General features: G+C 40.5%; 1 protein-coding gene across 1 annotated transcript in view; it reads right to left on the bottom strand.

Moving 5' to 3' along the window:
• Positions 1 to 10,612: 10,612 nt before the first annotated feature.
• The window catches only part of LOC129226735 (acetoacetyl-CoA synthetase-like), a 161,268-nt gene continuing 154,213 nt past the window's right edge, over positions 10,613 to 17,667 (bottom strand). Inside the window, exon 18 of the mRNA XM_054861364.1 lies at positions 10,613 to 11,218. Within this exon, the coding sequence (XP_054717339.1) occupies positions 10,613 to 11,218 (606 nt within the window). The remainder of the gene's footprint in view (positions 11,219 to 17,667) is intronic.

Here is a 17,667-nt window from a genome sequence, read left to right as displayed (position 1 = left end):
CCTTGGTCATCGTCCTTAAACAGCGCCATCTGCCTCGTTCACGACGCCACCTCGCGAATTTTTACGAGAATCATCTTTATACGCGAACCTTGGTCAGCTTCGCCTGGAAACAGCGCCATCTGCCTCGTTCACGATGCCACCACGCGATTTTTACGAGAACCACTTCAGACCTGTACGCGAACCTTGGTTAGCCTCGCATGGAAACAGCGCCATCTGCCTCGTTCACGACGCCACCTCGCGAATTTTTACGAGAATCATCTTAGAACTGTACGCGAACCTTGGTCAGCTTCGCCTGGAAACAGCGCCATCTTCCTCGTTCACGAGGCCACCTCGCGATTTTTACGAGAGCCACTTCAGACCTGTACGCGAACCTTGGTCAAATCGCCGCCATCTGCTCGTTCACGAGGCCACCTGACGAATTTTACGAGAACCATCTTAGACCTGCACGCGAACCTTGGTCAGCCTCGCCTGGAAACAGCGCCATCTGCGTCGTTCAAGAGGGCACCTGACGAATTTCACGAGAACCACTTCAGACCTGTACCCGAATCTTGGTCAAGTCGCCTGGAAACAGCGCCATCTGCGTCGTTCACGAGGGCACCTGACGAATTTTACGAGAACCACTTCAGACCTGTACCCGAATCTTGGTTAACCTCGCATGGAAACAGCGCCATCTGCGTCGTTCACGATGCCACCTGACGAATTTTACGAGAATCATCTTAAAACTGTACGCGAACCTTGGTCAAGTCGCCTGGAAACAGCGCCTCGTTCACGATGTCACCTGGTGAATTTTTACGAGAATCACTTCAGAACTGCTCGCGAACGTTAGTGTTTGTTTTCGATTCGAACGTTGCTTTCTGTAAGTTCACGCAAACACGGTTAAAGAAAACGTACAGTCCTTAGATCTCTTAGAGGTTCTGGACCTCGGGGGTTCGGAGGAAGAGAGAATGGCATTAAGAAAGAAAATTGAAGTTTGATGAAAATCGGAATACGGATCCAACGAGCCCTCAAACATTCGAACTGAAATATTTTTGAAGTTTGAAGATTCGATTAGGAATGAGATTCAAAAAATTGAACTTGTATTTTTTTGGAAATCATCAACGTTAAATGACGACGATCGCTTTCTTTTGAGATTGTCACGTTTTTCAAGTCAAGTGTTTTTTTCCCTCAAACAACTTACATTTTTACTTCACGCGTTGAAGATGTTGGCATTTTAAAACTTTACGACTCCAAAAATGACAAAGTCCAGCATTTGCGAAATAAACGAAGATTAAAACCTCCAACAAATTGCTCAAAAAAAAAAAAAAAAAAAAAAAAAAAAAAATATATATATATATATATATATATATATTTTTTTTTTTTTTTTTTTTTTTTTTTTTTTTTTTTTTTTTTTTTTTTTTTGTATTTAAATTTTAGGTTCTTGATCTTAGGGTTTCAAAAAAATGGGACTTTGAAAATTTCGAAAGTTTACCTCCAGGCCTTACAAACATTACAAGGGCATTTTGCATTCGCTTCCCGCAGCAACTTCTCCATGTTTTTGATGGCCGAAATATTTTCCTCGTACGTCTTGGCGAGTGTCCGATAGTTCTGCGAATCGAAGAAATTTTTCGTCGTCCTGATCCGGCATCTACTACGGCCACCACTCAAGTCGAAGCAACGACGACGGCACAGCGGGCACATCCGGTCCGAATTCGTCCTCTTGGCGGTAGCGAACCATTCCGAAATGCAAGCCCAATGAAAAGAGTGACCGCACGCTAGTTTTTTCCCGTCGCAACGGACGATCGCGTCCAGGCAAATGGAACACGTCAATCGTCCTCCCCTCCGCTCTCTCGCTGAAACGTCGCGAAGCTCGTCCATGTCCGATACTTCGGCGACGACCATCTCCAACCGATCGTCGGGAAATCGTTCCGTGAGAGCCTTTCTCGTCTCGTTCAGTAGTCGATTCAAATCGAAGTACGTTAATAGGTAACGATCGGGATAGATGCTAGTGGCGAGGAAGTGCTCGATTTTGCTCTTGAAATCCAATTCGAAGTCCTCCAATTCCCGCAAAACTGCGTTGCAAGCGGTCAATTTCGTATTCCGAATCATGACGGAAATCGTTGATTCGAAACAAGCTGCTGGAATCTTTTGTAGCTCACAAAGTAGGAAAAAAAAAAAAAAAAAAAAAAAAAAAAAAATTAAATTTAAAAAAAAAAAAAAAAAAAAAATTTTTTTTTTTTTTTTTTTTTTTTTTTTTTTTTTTGAATTTTTAAGTTTAAATGTTTTTTTGTTTTGGGGAATTCGAATGTTTCTTTGTGTTTTGGGAGTTTGAATGTTTTTGTGTTTTGGGAGTTTGATTGTTTGTTTTGTTTTGGGAGTTTGAATGTTTTTTGTGTTTTGGGAGTTTGAATGTTTTTGTGTTTTGGGAGTTTGAATGTTTTTGTGTTTTGGGAGTTTGAATGTTTTTTTATTTTGGGAGTTTGAATGTTTTTGTGTTTTGGGAGTTTGAATGTTTTTTTATTTTGGGAGCTTGAATGTTCTTTTGTTCTCATTAAAAAACCTTAGTCGGTAAGGAAAAAAATAATCGAAACACACACACACACACACACACACACACACAAATTTAATAACTACACACGTTTCCGTCAAACCACGTACCGTTCAAGTGCTCGTTATTCCCTCCCTCTTTCGAGCTTCTATCACACACAAAACTCAAAAACTACACACGATCAAATGTCCGCGAGATGCTTTGCATTTCCTTTTTCGACACCAACTCCTACATCGTAAGAATCACCCAGCAACCTAACAGATAAAAGCACGCACGCGGGTTTGCTCGAAACGCCCTTTTCGAGACTCACAAGAACGTAAAAAACATGCAACACACAAAAAATACAAGATTAGTGAAAAACACGCACGCGATCGTATTTTTCTACGCGTTTAAGATCATCGAAGGAAAAAAAAACGATCCCACATAAACGTTTGCGATTTCATGCAATCCCCTTTTTTTCAATTCTGAGAAGTAGTTTCCGGAAACCTATTGCATGGGGATGAAGTTCCGATGTTAAACATTAACTTAAACGCGTTTGAATTTGCTCGGAACGTAAAGTTTCGAGACTCATATACGTGAAAATATTACCACTCGGAACATAAAGTTCCGAGATTTACATCGTAAACGCGTTTGAATTTGCTCGGAACGTAAAGTTTCGAGACTCATATACGTGAAAATATTACCACTCGGAACATAAAGTTCCGAGATTTACATCGTAAACGCGTTTGAATTTGCTCGGAACGTAAAGTTTCGAGACTCATATGCGTGAAAATATTACCACTCGGAACATAAAGTTCCGAGATTTACATCGTAAACGCGTTCGAATTTTTTTTAGATTGGGCCCACCATAACCGCTACCCGATGTTAAACATTAACTTAAACGCGTTTGAATTTGCTCGGAACGTAAAGTTTCGAGACTCATATGCGTGAAAATATTACCACTCGGAACATAAAGTTCCGAGATTTACATCGTAAACGCGTTTGAATTTGCTCGGAACGTAAAGTTTCGAGACTCATATGCGTGAAAATATTACCACTCGGAACATAAAGTTCCGAGATTTACATCGTAAACGCGTTCGAATTTTTTTTAGATTGGGCCCACCATAACCGCTACCCGATGTTAAACATTAACTTAAAAGTACAAATACAAACTTAAAAAAACATACACGTTTCTGTCAAACCGAGTATCGTTCAAGATGTCCTTTTTTTCGAGACCTTAAAAAAAGCAACCCTTGGTACCCGTAAAAAAATGAAACAGTACACGATGGTTTTCACGTGCTTTTATTTTTTGCCGTCCTGCAAAAGGAAAAAAAAGGAGAACATACTTACCTGAAAGGGACGTCCAAGGTTCTTCATCTGTAAATTTAGTTGTTCACAGAGAATAGTTCGTGTAATCCATGTTCTATTCTCCGGGTACTGCTGAAAACATTGGCATACACACTCAAATCCAATTATTAACGGACCCATCAATAAGTCCCACGCGAAATAAAATTTAGGGTATTCGTCGGCGCTTCCGTAGTAGATAAATTTTTGACCTGGATTGGAGTCATCTTCGGTTACCTCCGCAAGGTTTCCAACGACTCAAATCCAATTATTTACGGACCCATGAATAAGTCCCACGCGAAATAAGATGCCAAAGAGATAGAGTTCTATTTGTCTTCGTAGTTAATAAATTTTGATCTAGATTGGAGCCATCTTCTGTTAACACCGCAAGGTCTCCAACGGCTACAATCCTGGCTATTTACGGACCCATGAATAAGTCCCACGCGAAATAAGATGCCAAAGAGAGAGAGCGAGAGAGATAAATTAAAATGACTTACCCGGTCTTCATCTGTAGTCACAGAGAATAGTTCGTGTAATCCATGTTCTATTCTCCGGGTACGGCTTGAAGACGTCTGCACTGCTTCGGAGAGGAGAAAACACCGGAATTCAACACAAAACTTGGTCTTCATCTGTAGTCACGGAGAATAGTTCGTGTAATCCATGTTCTATTCTCCGGGTAGGGCTTGAAGACGTCTGCACTGCTTCGGAGAGGAGAAAACACCGGAATTCAACACAAAACTTGGTCTTCATCTGTAGTCACGGAGAATAGTTCGTGTAATCCATGTTCTATTCTCCGGGTAGGGCTTGAAGACGTCTGCACTGCTTCGGAGAGGAAACGTCGGAATTCCGCACAAAACTTGGTCTTCATCTGTAGTCACGGAGAATAGTTCGTGTAATCCAAGTTCTATTCTCCGGGTACGGCTTGACGTCTGCACTGCTTCGGTCCAGCTTCTTCGAGTCCAATTGATCCAAGATTCCGCCCTGAAAAAAAACGAAAGAAACAACGGCAGCGACAAACATCTAATACAACATAAACGTAACAGAGTACATGAAAGGCTGTAAGGATCCTTACAAGTACCTAGTTGTATTCGATTCGCTATAAACTTAGACTTTTAAAACGCGGACAGTAAAAAACATCGCAATTTACTGTTTGGGCTAAAAAAATTTAACATTGAATTGCAATTCGAATACCACTAGAAACTAACACATTAGAAAATAGATCATATAGCAACACACACACACAGAGAGAAATAAATACTTAAAACATACTTACTTTGCCGTGAAAATTCCAAGTTGAACAGGTGGCAAGTCCAACAGATGAAAAAACTACAAGTCCAACCGATGGGAGAGGTATTTACAGTTTCCAACAGATGACACAGTTACAAGTCCAACATCAGATGAGAGAAGGTATTTACAAAGTTTAAACAGCTGACGAAGTTAGAATAACCATTCTACAAGACGAACAGAGTTTTATACTCACAGAAATAGGACGCGCAAAAAATTTGCAGCAATCACAGATCGAGACCTCAAATCCTTGAAAAAAAAAAAAAAAAAAAAAAAAAAAAAAAAAAAAAAAAAAAAAAAAAAATTGACCTTGACCTTGACCTTAACCTTGACCTTGACCTTGACCCTTATTACCTGCGTCCATGGGGGGTCCATACCACCCTCCTTTAGTGGTATCCAGCAAGCCAAAAGGGTTTCATACTAACCTTAACGCTGAAGGAGCTCCTTCGGGAACGTCTTCACTCTTCGGAGTACCAGCTCCAACTGATCCAAACTAGGGAAACGCGCTCTCTTTTATACCCATCAGCCAGTCGTAGCTCAAAATACGAAAAAATTCGTAACTCAAGAACGGTTCAACGTAGAGACTTGAAACCACCATCATTGGTTGAAGAATTAAATTCTCCATCTAGTAAAAATAGTTTCGGGTCTCTACGTCCATTCGTTCTCGAGTTATGAATTACTTTAGATTTAACGCTAAACATGAACTAATTCCTAACTCGAGAACGAATGGACGTAGCGACCCGAAACCGGTGTCAATTGAAGCAAATTAAATTCTCCATCTAATCATGGTAGTTTCAAGTCTCTACGTACATTCGTTCTCGAGTTACGAATTTTTTTATGTTTAACGCTAAATCTAAAAAAATTCGTAACTCGAAAACGAATAAATGTAGAGACACGAAACCGGTGTTATTTGAAGCAAAATTAAATTTTCCATCTACTAAAAATAGTTTCGTGTCCCTACGTCCATTCGTTCTTGAGTTACGAATTAGTTCAGGTTTAACGCTAAATCTAAACAAATTTGTAACTCGAGAACAAATAAACGTAGAGACTTGAAACTGGTGTCAATCGACGGGGAACAAAATTTTGCTTCGGATGACACCGGTTTTGAGTCCCTACGTCTATTCCTTCTCGAGTTAAAAAATTTTTTAATTTTTACGCTAAATCGAAAAAAATTCGTAACTCGAGAACGAATGGACGTAGAGACTTGAAACTGGTGTCAATCGACGGGGAACAAAATTTACCTTCAAATGATACCCGTTGCAAGTCTCTACGTCCATTCGTTCTTGAGTTACGAATTAGTTCAGGTTTTCCGCTAAATCTAAACAAATTCGTAACTCGAGAACGAATGGACGTAGAGACTTGAAACTGGTGTCAATCGACGGGGAACAAAATTTACCTTCAAATGATACCCTTCGCAAGTCTCTACGTCCATTCGTTCTTGAGTTACGAATTAGTTCAGGTTTTCCGCTAAATCTAAACAAATTCGTAACTCGAGAACGAATGGACGTAGGGACTTGAAACTGGTGTCAATCGACGGGGAACAAAATTTGCCTTCAAATGATACCCTTCGCAAGTCTCTACGTCCATTTGTTCTCGAGTTACGAATTAGTTCAGGTTTAGCATGTAACACGTTTCCCTTCGTAACTCGAAAAGTTAAAAAAAAAAAAAAAAAAAAAAAAAAAAAAAAAAAAAATTTTTTTTTTTTTTTTTTTTTTTTTTTTTTTTTTTTTATAAGGTGGTTTATTTATTCGTTGGAGATTCTGAACCTCAACGCTTTTTTAGTTTCAATTTTGGGACTTAGTCATTTTTTTAACATCATTGATTTACTTTGTCATTTTTTAACATCAATGATTTTTTAAAGCTCGACGAAGAAACAATTCCATCGGACGAATTAGAAAACAAATTCATTTCGTCACGCCGAGATACTTTTACCGCGAGGCACGAATTAGTTTCGAGATTTAGTTCTAAATTTGGGACTTTGTCATTTTTTTAACATCAATGCTTTCTTCAAAAGCTCGGCGGAACAGAATGCAGGAGACGAAAATTCGAAGTTCGAACATTCATCGATGCATCCAACGTTGTCTCGTGACCTTGTTGCAGCTCAAAGCGAACGGTTTTTTTCCTGGTCACGCGCGTGCGAAGCGTGTCAAGGATGAAAAAAAAACACGTGCTCCATGGCTGGGTCGCCGCGAGATGCGTGTCGAGGTCAACGGGTCTGGTTTCTCGAAAGATTCGAAGCAGATGTTTTGTTCGTTTTTTTTCCTAATTAATAAAGGGAGACTGATTTCGTGTACGCGCTCACTCGCAATTAGAGACCCCGAACCAAAGAACATGGAGTTGCATGAAGTGGATTTCGTGATACGTGAAGCAGACTCGTCGACTCCCGACATCCAAGTGCCGGAGTATAGCCCATCATCTCCGGCCGCATCGGGTCGACGAGTGCCGCGACTCGTTTTCGAGGCAATCGATCCTCGTATACCAGCAAGGAGGATCGATGAAGCTCCCCGACGAAGTCCCTCTCGATCGCCGGAGAGATCGAGGAGTCCTCTCGTGCGATCGAGAAGTTCATCGACGTCGTCGGTGCGAATCGAGTCGCCGCCGCTTTCGCCTTCACTTTCCGCTTCATCAACGGAATCCCTGCCCTCTCTCCGCCGGCTCCTGCGTGAAATACAAGACGAAGAAGCTTCATCTTCGAGTAGTACGGGAGAGGATTAAAGAGTTGTTCCTGTCATTGTAACCATTTTCCTATCATTGTAAATAAACATGTTACTAGTCTTTCTGTTCCTTTACCTTTCTTCTTTTTTTTTAAAAAAAAGCTCGACCGACCAACATTGGCTCGGATTCGTTTGGATCAGTTTGACGTTCGAACGAATCGCTCCAATATCGGTCGGTTGGCATGTCCCGAGAATGTTTCGAATTGCTTTTGCTAGTCTTTTTCCCCCCCTTTACGTTTTCTTGAAAACAGGAAGGCCCGACCGACCGATATTGGCTCGGATTCGTTCGAACAACTGATCCGATCGAATCCGAGCCAATATCGGTCGGTCGGGCACTTTTTTTTTTTAATGTCACGAGAGTGTTTCGATTCGCTCCTCACGAAATCACGCGACTCTGACGTTCTCGTGTCGCTCCCCCAATCCCCGTTCTTCAAAAAAAAGTAACGCGACCCCATAAAAACTCTCCCGCATCGTCGCAATATCCCGCAGAAATGTCCGGATCGACCCCCGAAGACACCAATCAGCGCACTCCGACAGAACGAGCGATGCCCGTTCCGGGGGCACCGCAGAAAGAACCACGCTTCATTTCGTCCATGGACCCGTCCGTGCTGAATTTTTGCCGAACGCGACTTAATTTCCATGAAGACAAAGAACAAAAGCCGGACGTCGAAGAGACTAAAAACCATCTCGACTACGCATTGCAACTAATGGATCGGGTAATCGAGGAAGTGGTGACGGGCAGACCAGAGACTCCGCATTGCGCGTTGGTAAGGCAACTCTTGGAGGAGGACGACGACGACGACTACGATGACGACGACGAGCATTCGACGAGTTCCGGGATTCCTGAAGATACCGCACGCGACCCGACCGAAACCAAGGAAACCTCAGGACAAAAAAATGTTAAACCTGTGTAAATGTACCTTATTGTTCGAAATAAAAAAAAAATGAACGAATCCAGTATTGGCACTTTTTTTTCTCTTGGAAGGGCATGGCACGTAGCTAAAATACCGAAGCCCGTTTTAGTTTCGAAGCCTGTATTGGAGCAATCGGTCCAGTATCGGCGTCGTTCCTTTTTTTTACCTGACACGCGTGACCTTAAGATCTTGGTTCCTCCTTCGTTCAAAGAAACAACGGGGGAAAAAAAGGAACCGAAGCCCGTTTTAGTTTCGAAGCCTGTATTGGAGCAATCGGTCCAGTATTGGCGTCGTTCCTTTTTTTTTTACCTGACACGCGTGACCTTAAGATCTTGGTTCCTCCTTCGTTCAAAGAAACAACGGGGGAAAAAAGGAGGAGGGTGATCGTCTCCAAACGGGCGTCACGTTCCTCATTCGTCCGTTAAAAGGATTCTCGCGTTTCGCGCATACGAATGGTCGCCGTTCGCCAGAGGGGAGTTTTTTTTATTTTTCCAGGACTCTTTAAAAAGATGAGTGAAAACCCCCCATTCCCGAGAAACACGGAGGAGAGAGAGCGGAAAAAATGACTTCGTTTCCGTATTTTCAGTACAGGACCTTCATTCTCAATAATCACAATGATCTCATGCGCTGCTGGTTTTGCAGCCGATTTCTTGCTACCAAGGATTACGAAAAACATGTCTCCAAGATGCACTGCATCAATCCCAAGACGACGTGCGTCTGGTGCCTGGACGAAACTTGGTCTTCCGGAGAAAAAATGAAACACGGGCTCCATCTCCTGGAGTGCTCTAAGAAATTCCTCGAAATGTATGCCGGTCAAGCCGAGAAACGAGTGCCGGACATTGAAGGCATCGACGACGACGTCGACGACATCGACTTCGTGCCGAAAGGCGGCGACGAAATCCAAGAAAACCACGACGGCAACGAAACCCAAGAAAACCACGACGGCGAGGAAAACAACGACGAAGACTTCCTACTGACGCCGGGCATAGCTGCTCAACTACGAGGTAAATATCGGGCTCGACTTCGTCCACGTCGCCATGTGAGGACGGTGGAAGCGTACCTGTTGCTGAATCTCATGGAAGATCATAAACAATTCTGTACGGCCGTACTGAGGTTGGTTGACTCGGTCGAAAAAGCCATGATCTCCATCGACGCCGTGGCAAACTCCCTTCGAGGAAATTTTGTCTGAGAAACCCTGAGGGTTTCTCATTATTTTGTGTTGTATTTATGTTGTAAATAAAAGTTTCCATTTTTTTTAAAAAAAAAAGACTGTTCCAATAATGGCCAGATCTCGAGGTGCGTTAAAAAAAAGCACGAATGTCATGAAAAAAACGTGAATTTTTCTTTGAAGCGCGTGTTGTCATCTATTTCAGAGAAAAAACAAGGAGAAACGTTTTCCGATAAAAGCGGGTGGATTCGTTAGCCTAGAAAAAAACACAAGTCCAACTTTTCTGAAAAAAATCGATCCTTGACGGTCATTCGGCTCAGCTTCAATTTCAATTTCAATTATAAAAAAAAAAAAAAAAAAAAAAAAAAAAAAAAAAATATATATATATATATATATATATATATATATATATATATATATATATATATATATATATATATATATTTTTTTTTTTTTTTTTTTTTTTTTTTTTTTTTTTTTAAATCAAAATATATCTCTCGACTTGTTGGAGATACTAGACCAAATGTTTTTTTCAGTTTTAAATTCAGGACTTTGTCATTTTTTGCCACTCGAAAAAAATTGTACCAATATTGGATCGATTTAGTTTTTTTTTTAAAATCAATCTTACAAAACAATACACAAAACAAAGACATGATAAAAAACATTTGCTTCTTGTGGTCCGAATTCAGTACATGAAAAAGAGTTTATTCTGGTCCCTAATCACGGCGTAAGATTCGTCTTTTCCGACCGGGATGCTCAGAACGCGCACGTAATTGAGGTTGATGTCCCCCGCCGGACGTGCGCGAAACGTTTCGATTCTCTTTTCTTTCTCCAACACCAGTTCTTGAGGTTGAACACCGTTGACTTCTGCCATTTTCTTAAAGACTTCGGTCTTGTTGCTGTTTTCGTCCAAAATGAGGCCCAGATTCTCGAGTTCTTTTCGTCTTTCGTCGTCTCGGGATTCGTCGATGACGAGATCGGGCATCGATTCCTTGCAAGTCAGGTCCAGGGGCGGCGGCGTCGCGGCCGAGACGCATCCCTCTTCCTCGTAAACGCTCTGAGCGGCAACGATGCTGGGTAGGATCGAATCGTCACCGGAGCCTGCGTTCATTTCGATGATCTCGGGTTCGCCTTCGTTTTTCTTCGGCGCCTGTTCGAACGACGACGATGAGGAACTGAACTCGTTCCTTTCCAGCACCACGTTCCCGGTGCCGTCGTCGCTGGTGGTAAGTCCCGGGGGAGGAAAAAATGACCTACCTCCGAGGGAACTGCGAGTTAGCGTCGACGAAACCTGATAACAGGCAGAAGAGGGAGAAACGTAAACGCTGGGACGAGATCTGTACCCACCATGAACCGAGGCGCGGCGTCTGGCGCAATTGAGGAGGTGCTCTCCTTGCTGTAACTTTGTTCCGAACTCCCAATGAAATCTCAAACACCACGCGCAAGACATGGTGCTATTGTAACCGTGCTGCTCTTTGACGTGTCTTTCGAACTTACGGATGAGAATCCGAGCCCCACACCAATGACAGATGATTTCAGATCCGCTCGAGCTTAGAAACCTTTTGTAACGAGTGTAGTCACTGTACTGAAAATGACTCGGCATGACTCTCCCAGGAGAGGAAAAGTAAACGATGAGAACCAGAGTGTTTTTCCGTTCCTTTTTAAGCGTTAACCCAAGAGAGGGAGGGAACTCCGAGAAACGAATTACGTCGAGCATTTAGCATTCGCAAAACGACCGAGGAAAAAAAACGGCGGGTGGGGAGGTCGGAAATACGAATTGGAAGAGAATTCTGTTGGGAAAGAGAAAAATTGCACGAGAAGGTTGAAAAGAAAAAAACAACGCGAGCAACGTGACGCACACGACCCTCCCGCGAAAAAAAAATGACAAGGTCATTAAGTGAAATCAAACCAATTTTGGAACGATCTTTACGAGTTCCAATATTCTCGTGTTTTGGGTTCTTACATTTTACCAATCATCTTAACGCAGTGATGTTGGCATTTAAAACTTTACGATTAAAAAAATGACAAAGTCCAGCGTTTGGTTCAGAATCTCCAACGAACATTCAAACCTCCACTAAACACATTTCTGGAAAAAAAAAAAAAAAAAAAAAAAAAAAAAAAAAAAAAAAATATATATATATATATATATATATATATATATATATATATATATATATATATATATATATATATATATATATATATATATATATATATATATATATATATATTTTTTTTTTTTTTTTTTTTTTTTTTTTTTTCCAGAAAATGTTTTTTATTCGTTGGAGATTCTGAACCAAACGCTTTTTCAGTTTCAAGTTCAGGACTTTGTCATTTTTTACGTCAATGATTTAATTTACCATTTTTCAACAACAACGACATTTTAAAGCTTGACAAAGAAAACAATTCCATCGGTCGGAGTTAGAACCGCAAACGTGTTTCGCGCTAAATTCAAACGAATTCGTAACTCGAGAACGAATCGACGTAGAGACTTGAAACCGGTGTCCATCGATGGCGAAGAAAATTTTCCTTCGAATGATACTACTTCCGTCATTCCGAGAGACGTTTACAGCGTGCAACGAATTAGTTTAGATTTAGCTCGGAACGCGTTTCGTTTCGTAACTCGAGAGCGAACGGACGTAGAGATTCGATGGTGCCAACATTAGACGGGAGAGGAATCTAATTTCCCTTCGAATGATACCCATCGCAACTCAAGCGGTCCTTTATCTTCGGAGTTTGAGCCGCAAACGTGTTACTCGCTAAATCTAAAGAAATTGGTAACTCAAGAACGAATCGACTTGGAGACTCGCAACCGATCTCATTAGACGTGGAACAAAATTTACCTTCGGAACATTCCTTTTTTTTAACGTTCCGAGAGATATTTACCGTTTGCTACGAATTAGTTTAAAGAAACTCCTAACTCAAGAACGAATCGACGTAGAGACTCGAAACCGACATCATTAGACGGGGAACAAAAATTTACCTTCAGAACATGCCTTTTTTTAACGTTCCGAGAGATGTTTACCTTTTGCTACGAATGAGTTTAGAATTAACATGAAATACGTCTGTAATTCGAGATAAAACGCTCATACAAATTCGAAATGAGCATTACAACGAGAGCATCAATCGTTTTCGTAAACGAATAAAATGTTTCGAGTATTCTAACCCGTTTTTAATTCATTCAATTTTTCTAGTTTGCCAATATTTTTTTTCAACATGGAAAAAAAAAAAAAAAAAAAAAATATATATATATATATATATATATATATATATATATATATATATATTTTTTTTTTTTTTTTTTTTTTTTTTTTTTTTTTTTCAAATAATAATGCCATCATTATTATTGGCAAACACATTATTCGGGCTACGTGAAATTTTTTACGGAACGCAATCTGTCACCTAGGCTCATTTTTTTATCCCGATCATCCCTTCAACTCCGTACGCGAAAAAATATTGGCAAACACATTAAAAACATTTTCAAGTGCTTCGGGCTACCTGAAATTTTTTACCGAACGCAATCCGAACGTGAAGTGAGCAGAAACATTTTTTATCCCGATCATCCCTTCAACTCCGTACGCGAAAACGTGTCCGAGCATCGTAACGTGTTGGTAATGAGACATATCTGCTTTTTTTAATTGGAAATGAGCGCGTTACAACGAGAGCGTCAATCATTTTTCGTAAAGGAATAAAATGTTCGAGTATCGCAATGCACGTTCTCTTGTAATTCATTCATTTAATTTTTTCTGGCATCGAGACACATGGGTTTTAGTTGGAAACCTTTCGAAATGACCGTTACAACGAGAGCATCAATGATTTTCGCAAACGAATAAAATGTTCGAATTCCAACCTGTTTCGAAATGAGCGTTACAACGAGAGCGTCAATCCTTTTCGTAAACGAATAAAATGTTCGATTATTCCAAACTCTTTTTAATTCATTCAATTTTTCTAGATTGGCATTGAGACACATGGGTCCATTGTTGGAAACCTTTCGAAATGAGCGTTACAACGAGAGCATCAATCGTTTTCGTAAACGAATAAAATTGTTCGAGTATTCCAACCCGTTTTTAATTCATTCAATTTTTCTGGTTTGCAAATATTTTTTTCAACATGAAAAAAAAAAAAAAAAAAAAAAAAAAAAAAAAAAAAAAAAATATATATATATATATATATATATATATATATATTTTTTTTTTTTTTTTTTTTTTTTTTTTTTTTTTTCAAATAATAATGTTATCATTATTATTGGTAAACATATTATTCGGGCTACGTGAAATTTTTTACCGAACGCAATCCGAACGCAATCTGTCACCTGGGTTCATTTTTTTATCCCGATCATCCGTTCAACTCCGTACGCGAAAAAATATTGGCAAACACATTAAAAACATTTTCAAGTGCTTCGGGCTACCGGAAATTTTTTACCGAACGCAATCTGACACTGGTTTCTTCCGACGTGAAAGTTTTATTGCGATAATATTTGAGATGTTCGAGTTTCGGATCGAGCGATTAGAAACATTTTTTCCCCGATCAGCCCTTGAACCTCGCACGCGAAAATGGTTGGAGTATCCCAGCGTGTTATTTTCTTAATCCGTTCAATCCTTTTCGAGAATATTTTTTAAGGACGATATTTTGCTTGGATTGGCACTAGCGTGTACCCCAACGTAGGACCATTCAGTCATTATTTTTTTCTTGGGCATCGACACATGGGTTCTTTGATTGGAAACCTTTCGCAGGTATTTCGTTCACCGTTAAAACGGAGAGCGCCACCCAACGTAGGACCATTCGGTTCGTTTTTTTCCAGTTTGGTCATGACACATTAGTTTTAGTTGGAAACTTTTCGCATGTATTTTGTTTACCGTTAAAACGAGAGCGTCACCCAACGTAGGGCCATTCGGTTGATTTTTTTTTCTAGTTTAGCAATGAGACATGAGTTTTAGTTGGAGGCAGGTAATACGAATACTGAACACATTACGGCATTGGACTCTACGTCATTTTTTCTTCTGACGTGAATGTTTTTCATCCCGATGTGTTTGATTCGCAAACATGGAGTTGGGTAGTTTTTTTTTACCGCAGAACGTTTATCACGAAGTGAGCAGAAACATTTTGTTTCCCGATCATCCATTCAATTCCGTACGCGAAAACGTGTCCGAGTAACGCAACATGTTGGCAATGAGACACATGGGTTTTTAAGAAAGAAACCTTTCGAAATGACCGTTACAACGGGAGCGTCAATCAATTTTTTTTGCTGCTGATACGCTTCAAGTACACGAGAAAAGTGTCCGATTATCGCAACGTTCGTTCTCTTTGAATTTAATCAATTTTTCTAGATTGGCAATGAGACACATGAGTTTTAGTTGGAAACCTTTCGAAATGACCGTTACAACAAGAGCGTCGATCGTTTTCGTAAACGAATAAAATGTTTCAAGTATTCCAACCCGTTTGCTTTTAATTCATTCAATTTTTCTGGTTTGCCAATATTTTTTTTCAACATGTGAAAAAAAAAAAAAAAAAAAAAAAAAAAAAAAAAAAATATATATATATATATATATATATATATATATATTTTTTTTTTTTTTTTTTTTTTTTTTTTTTTTTTTTTTCCGACATGAAAGTTTTATCGCGATAGTATTTGAGATGTTCGAGTTTCGGATCGAATGATTAGAAACATTTTTTTTCCCCGATCAGCCCTTGAACCTCGTACGCGATAATGGTCGGAGTATCCCCTTTCTTAATCCGTTCAATCCTTTTCGTGAATGTTTTTAAGTTCGATATTTTAACTTGGATTCGCACAGACGCACCATCGAGTTCCTTGCAAGACAACGATCGCAAAGTGAGGAGGAATAATTTTTTCCCAATCAGCCGTTGTTTTGTTTGAGGAAAAAAATTAGCGTGTATCCCAACGTAGGACCATTGAATCATTTTTTTTCCTTGGCAACGAGACATGGGTTCCTTGATTGGAAACCTTTCGCATGTATTTCGTTCATCGTTAAAAAGGTAATACGAATACCGAACACGTTCCAGCATTGGACTTGGTCATTTTTCTTCTAACGTGAATGTTTTTCATCCCGATGTGTTGTTTGATGTCGGTCATGCCATCGATGAAAATGTTCAGGAATTTTTCTCGTATTCCAGTATTGGAATCGCGTTTCTCGAAATGAACAAAATGAAACCGATCCAGTCTTGGTCAATCTTTCGTGTCTTCACGCTCTCTCCCCCCCCCCCTTCGTTCCAGTTTAATTTTTGCTTTTTCGAAACCTCCCACCCGTCACGTTTGTCGTTGGCTTGCCAATCGCATGACACCTCCGTTTCTGATTCGTTCGTCCATCCACTCGTTTCGTTTTTTCTTCCTTCGTTTAGCGTTATAAATGGACGCGGTCGAATATTGGCTCATTCCAGCGGTAAAATGCGACCACGACATGCATCTCCTCCTCAAAGAAATCATGACGCCGTCGTTACGGTGCGCTTCGTCGTCGTCTCATGGATTTCTCTGGTTGTTCTCTTTTCCGCTGATGCGAACGATGCCAACGGAGTATACCCGTCGGAAAAACCTCTGTCTCCGAGCACCCTTTTTCGGTACTGTTGGATTACTTAAAGCGTATATTTCAAGATGCATGGATCGCTTCGCCTTTCTTTAGCGAAATGGTCATCAACAACTGAATTCGCGACCGACGAGCTTGTGTTTTTGCCAGCACAGGTTTCAGTCTTCGAAATACCCCTCGTCCGACGTCGTTTCGAGTAACCAGATTCCTTCTCGGTACGCGGAGGGAAGTAATCGGGAGGAGCTGGGCCGTCAAGTCTCGGAGAACGGCGGATCGGTAAGGAACATCCGTTCGTCGTCGTCACCAAAACGAGGACGTATTCCGATACAGACGGACCATCCGTGAGCTACGGTAGGAAAGGACGATGAAGTAGATGCTTCATGCGGAACGGAGGATTGCTCCCTCGGAGACAACGAGGTTCGTAGGTGACTCATTTAACTTTTGTTCTTCTTCTTCACTGTGTCCCCTCCTCTCTCATCTTAAGAGGTTCGCAACCTAGTAGAATTAAGTACAAGTAGAGAGAGGACAAAGAATCCCAATCCTTCAGCATCTCGTTTCGCTAAGGCGCCACTCGCACCACGTCGTCGTCGACGCGTTTACCGAGCTCATCCTTGTTCTAAATGTCCGGCGTGAGAAAGGAGTTCCTTTGTTCGCTACCAGAGTTGCTAACAAATTGAGAGAAAGTTACGAAACAAACTGACGATTGTTTTTTCTGCAAACCGTGAAAGGATGCTCTTTAAGTCATTTAATCAATTAAACTGACTGGATGCTGGTAAAGCTCCCAATGAGGTTTTCATTAAAAAAACTCGTTAGATTAAACGCGTGGACGAAAATAGAGATGTTCCGAAAGGGTAAATAAGTTCTTGTACTGATGTTCCTCATAACGAAGGGTGACGGTTTGAAATTCTCATGCTCGGACGCTCCGTTCGAAGATGTTACGCGTAAAATGCGCTCTAACTCCCTTCAGACAATGAAAACTGAGCTTACTGAGGTCGTTTACTTACGTGGTCATTCAAATGGTCAGGAATTATTCGATTTCGAGAAGCGATTCGTTTACTTCTAAGACCTAAAAGAAGTAGAGACGCTAAAAAAACAGGGATTGCTTCGGTCATTTACTTGTAAGCATTACCTTACATGACTGTTTAAAAAAAAAAAAAAAAAAAAAAAAATCCTTACATGACTGTTTGAATGACGATGGATT

Source organism: Uloborus diversus, chromosome 7 (assembly GCF_026930045.1).
Source record: "Uloborus diversus isolate 005 chromosome 7, Udiv.v.3.1, whole genome shotgun sequence".
Lineage (NCBI taxonomy): Eukaryota > Metazoa > Arthropoda > Arachnida > Araneae > Uloboridae > Uloborus > Uloborus diversus.
The sequence above is the reverse complement of the archived record's forward strand: the minus strand, read 5'-3'. Positions and strand labels throughout refer to the sequence as shown.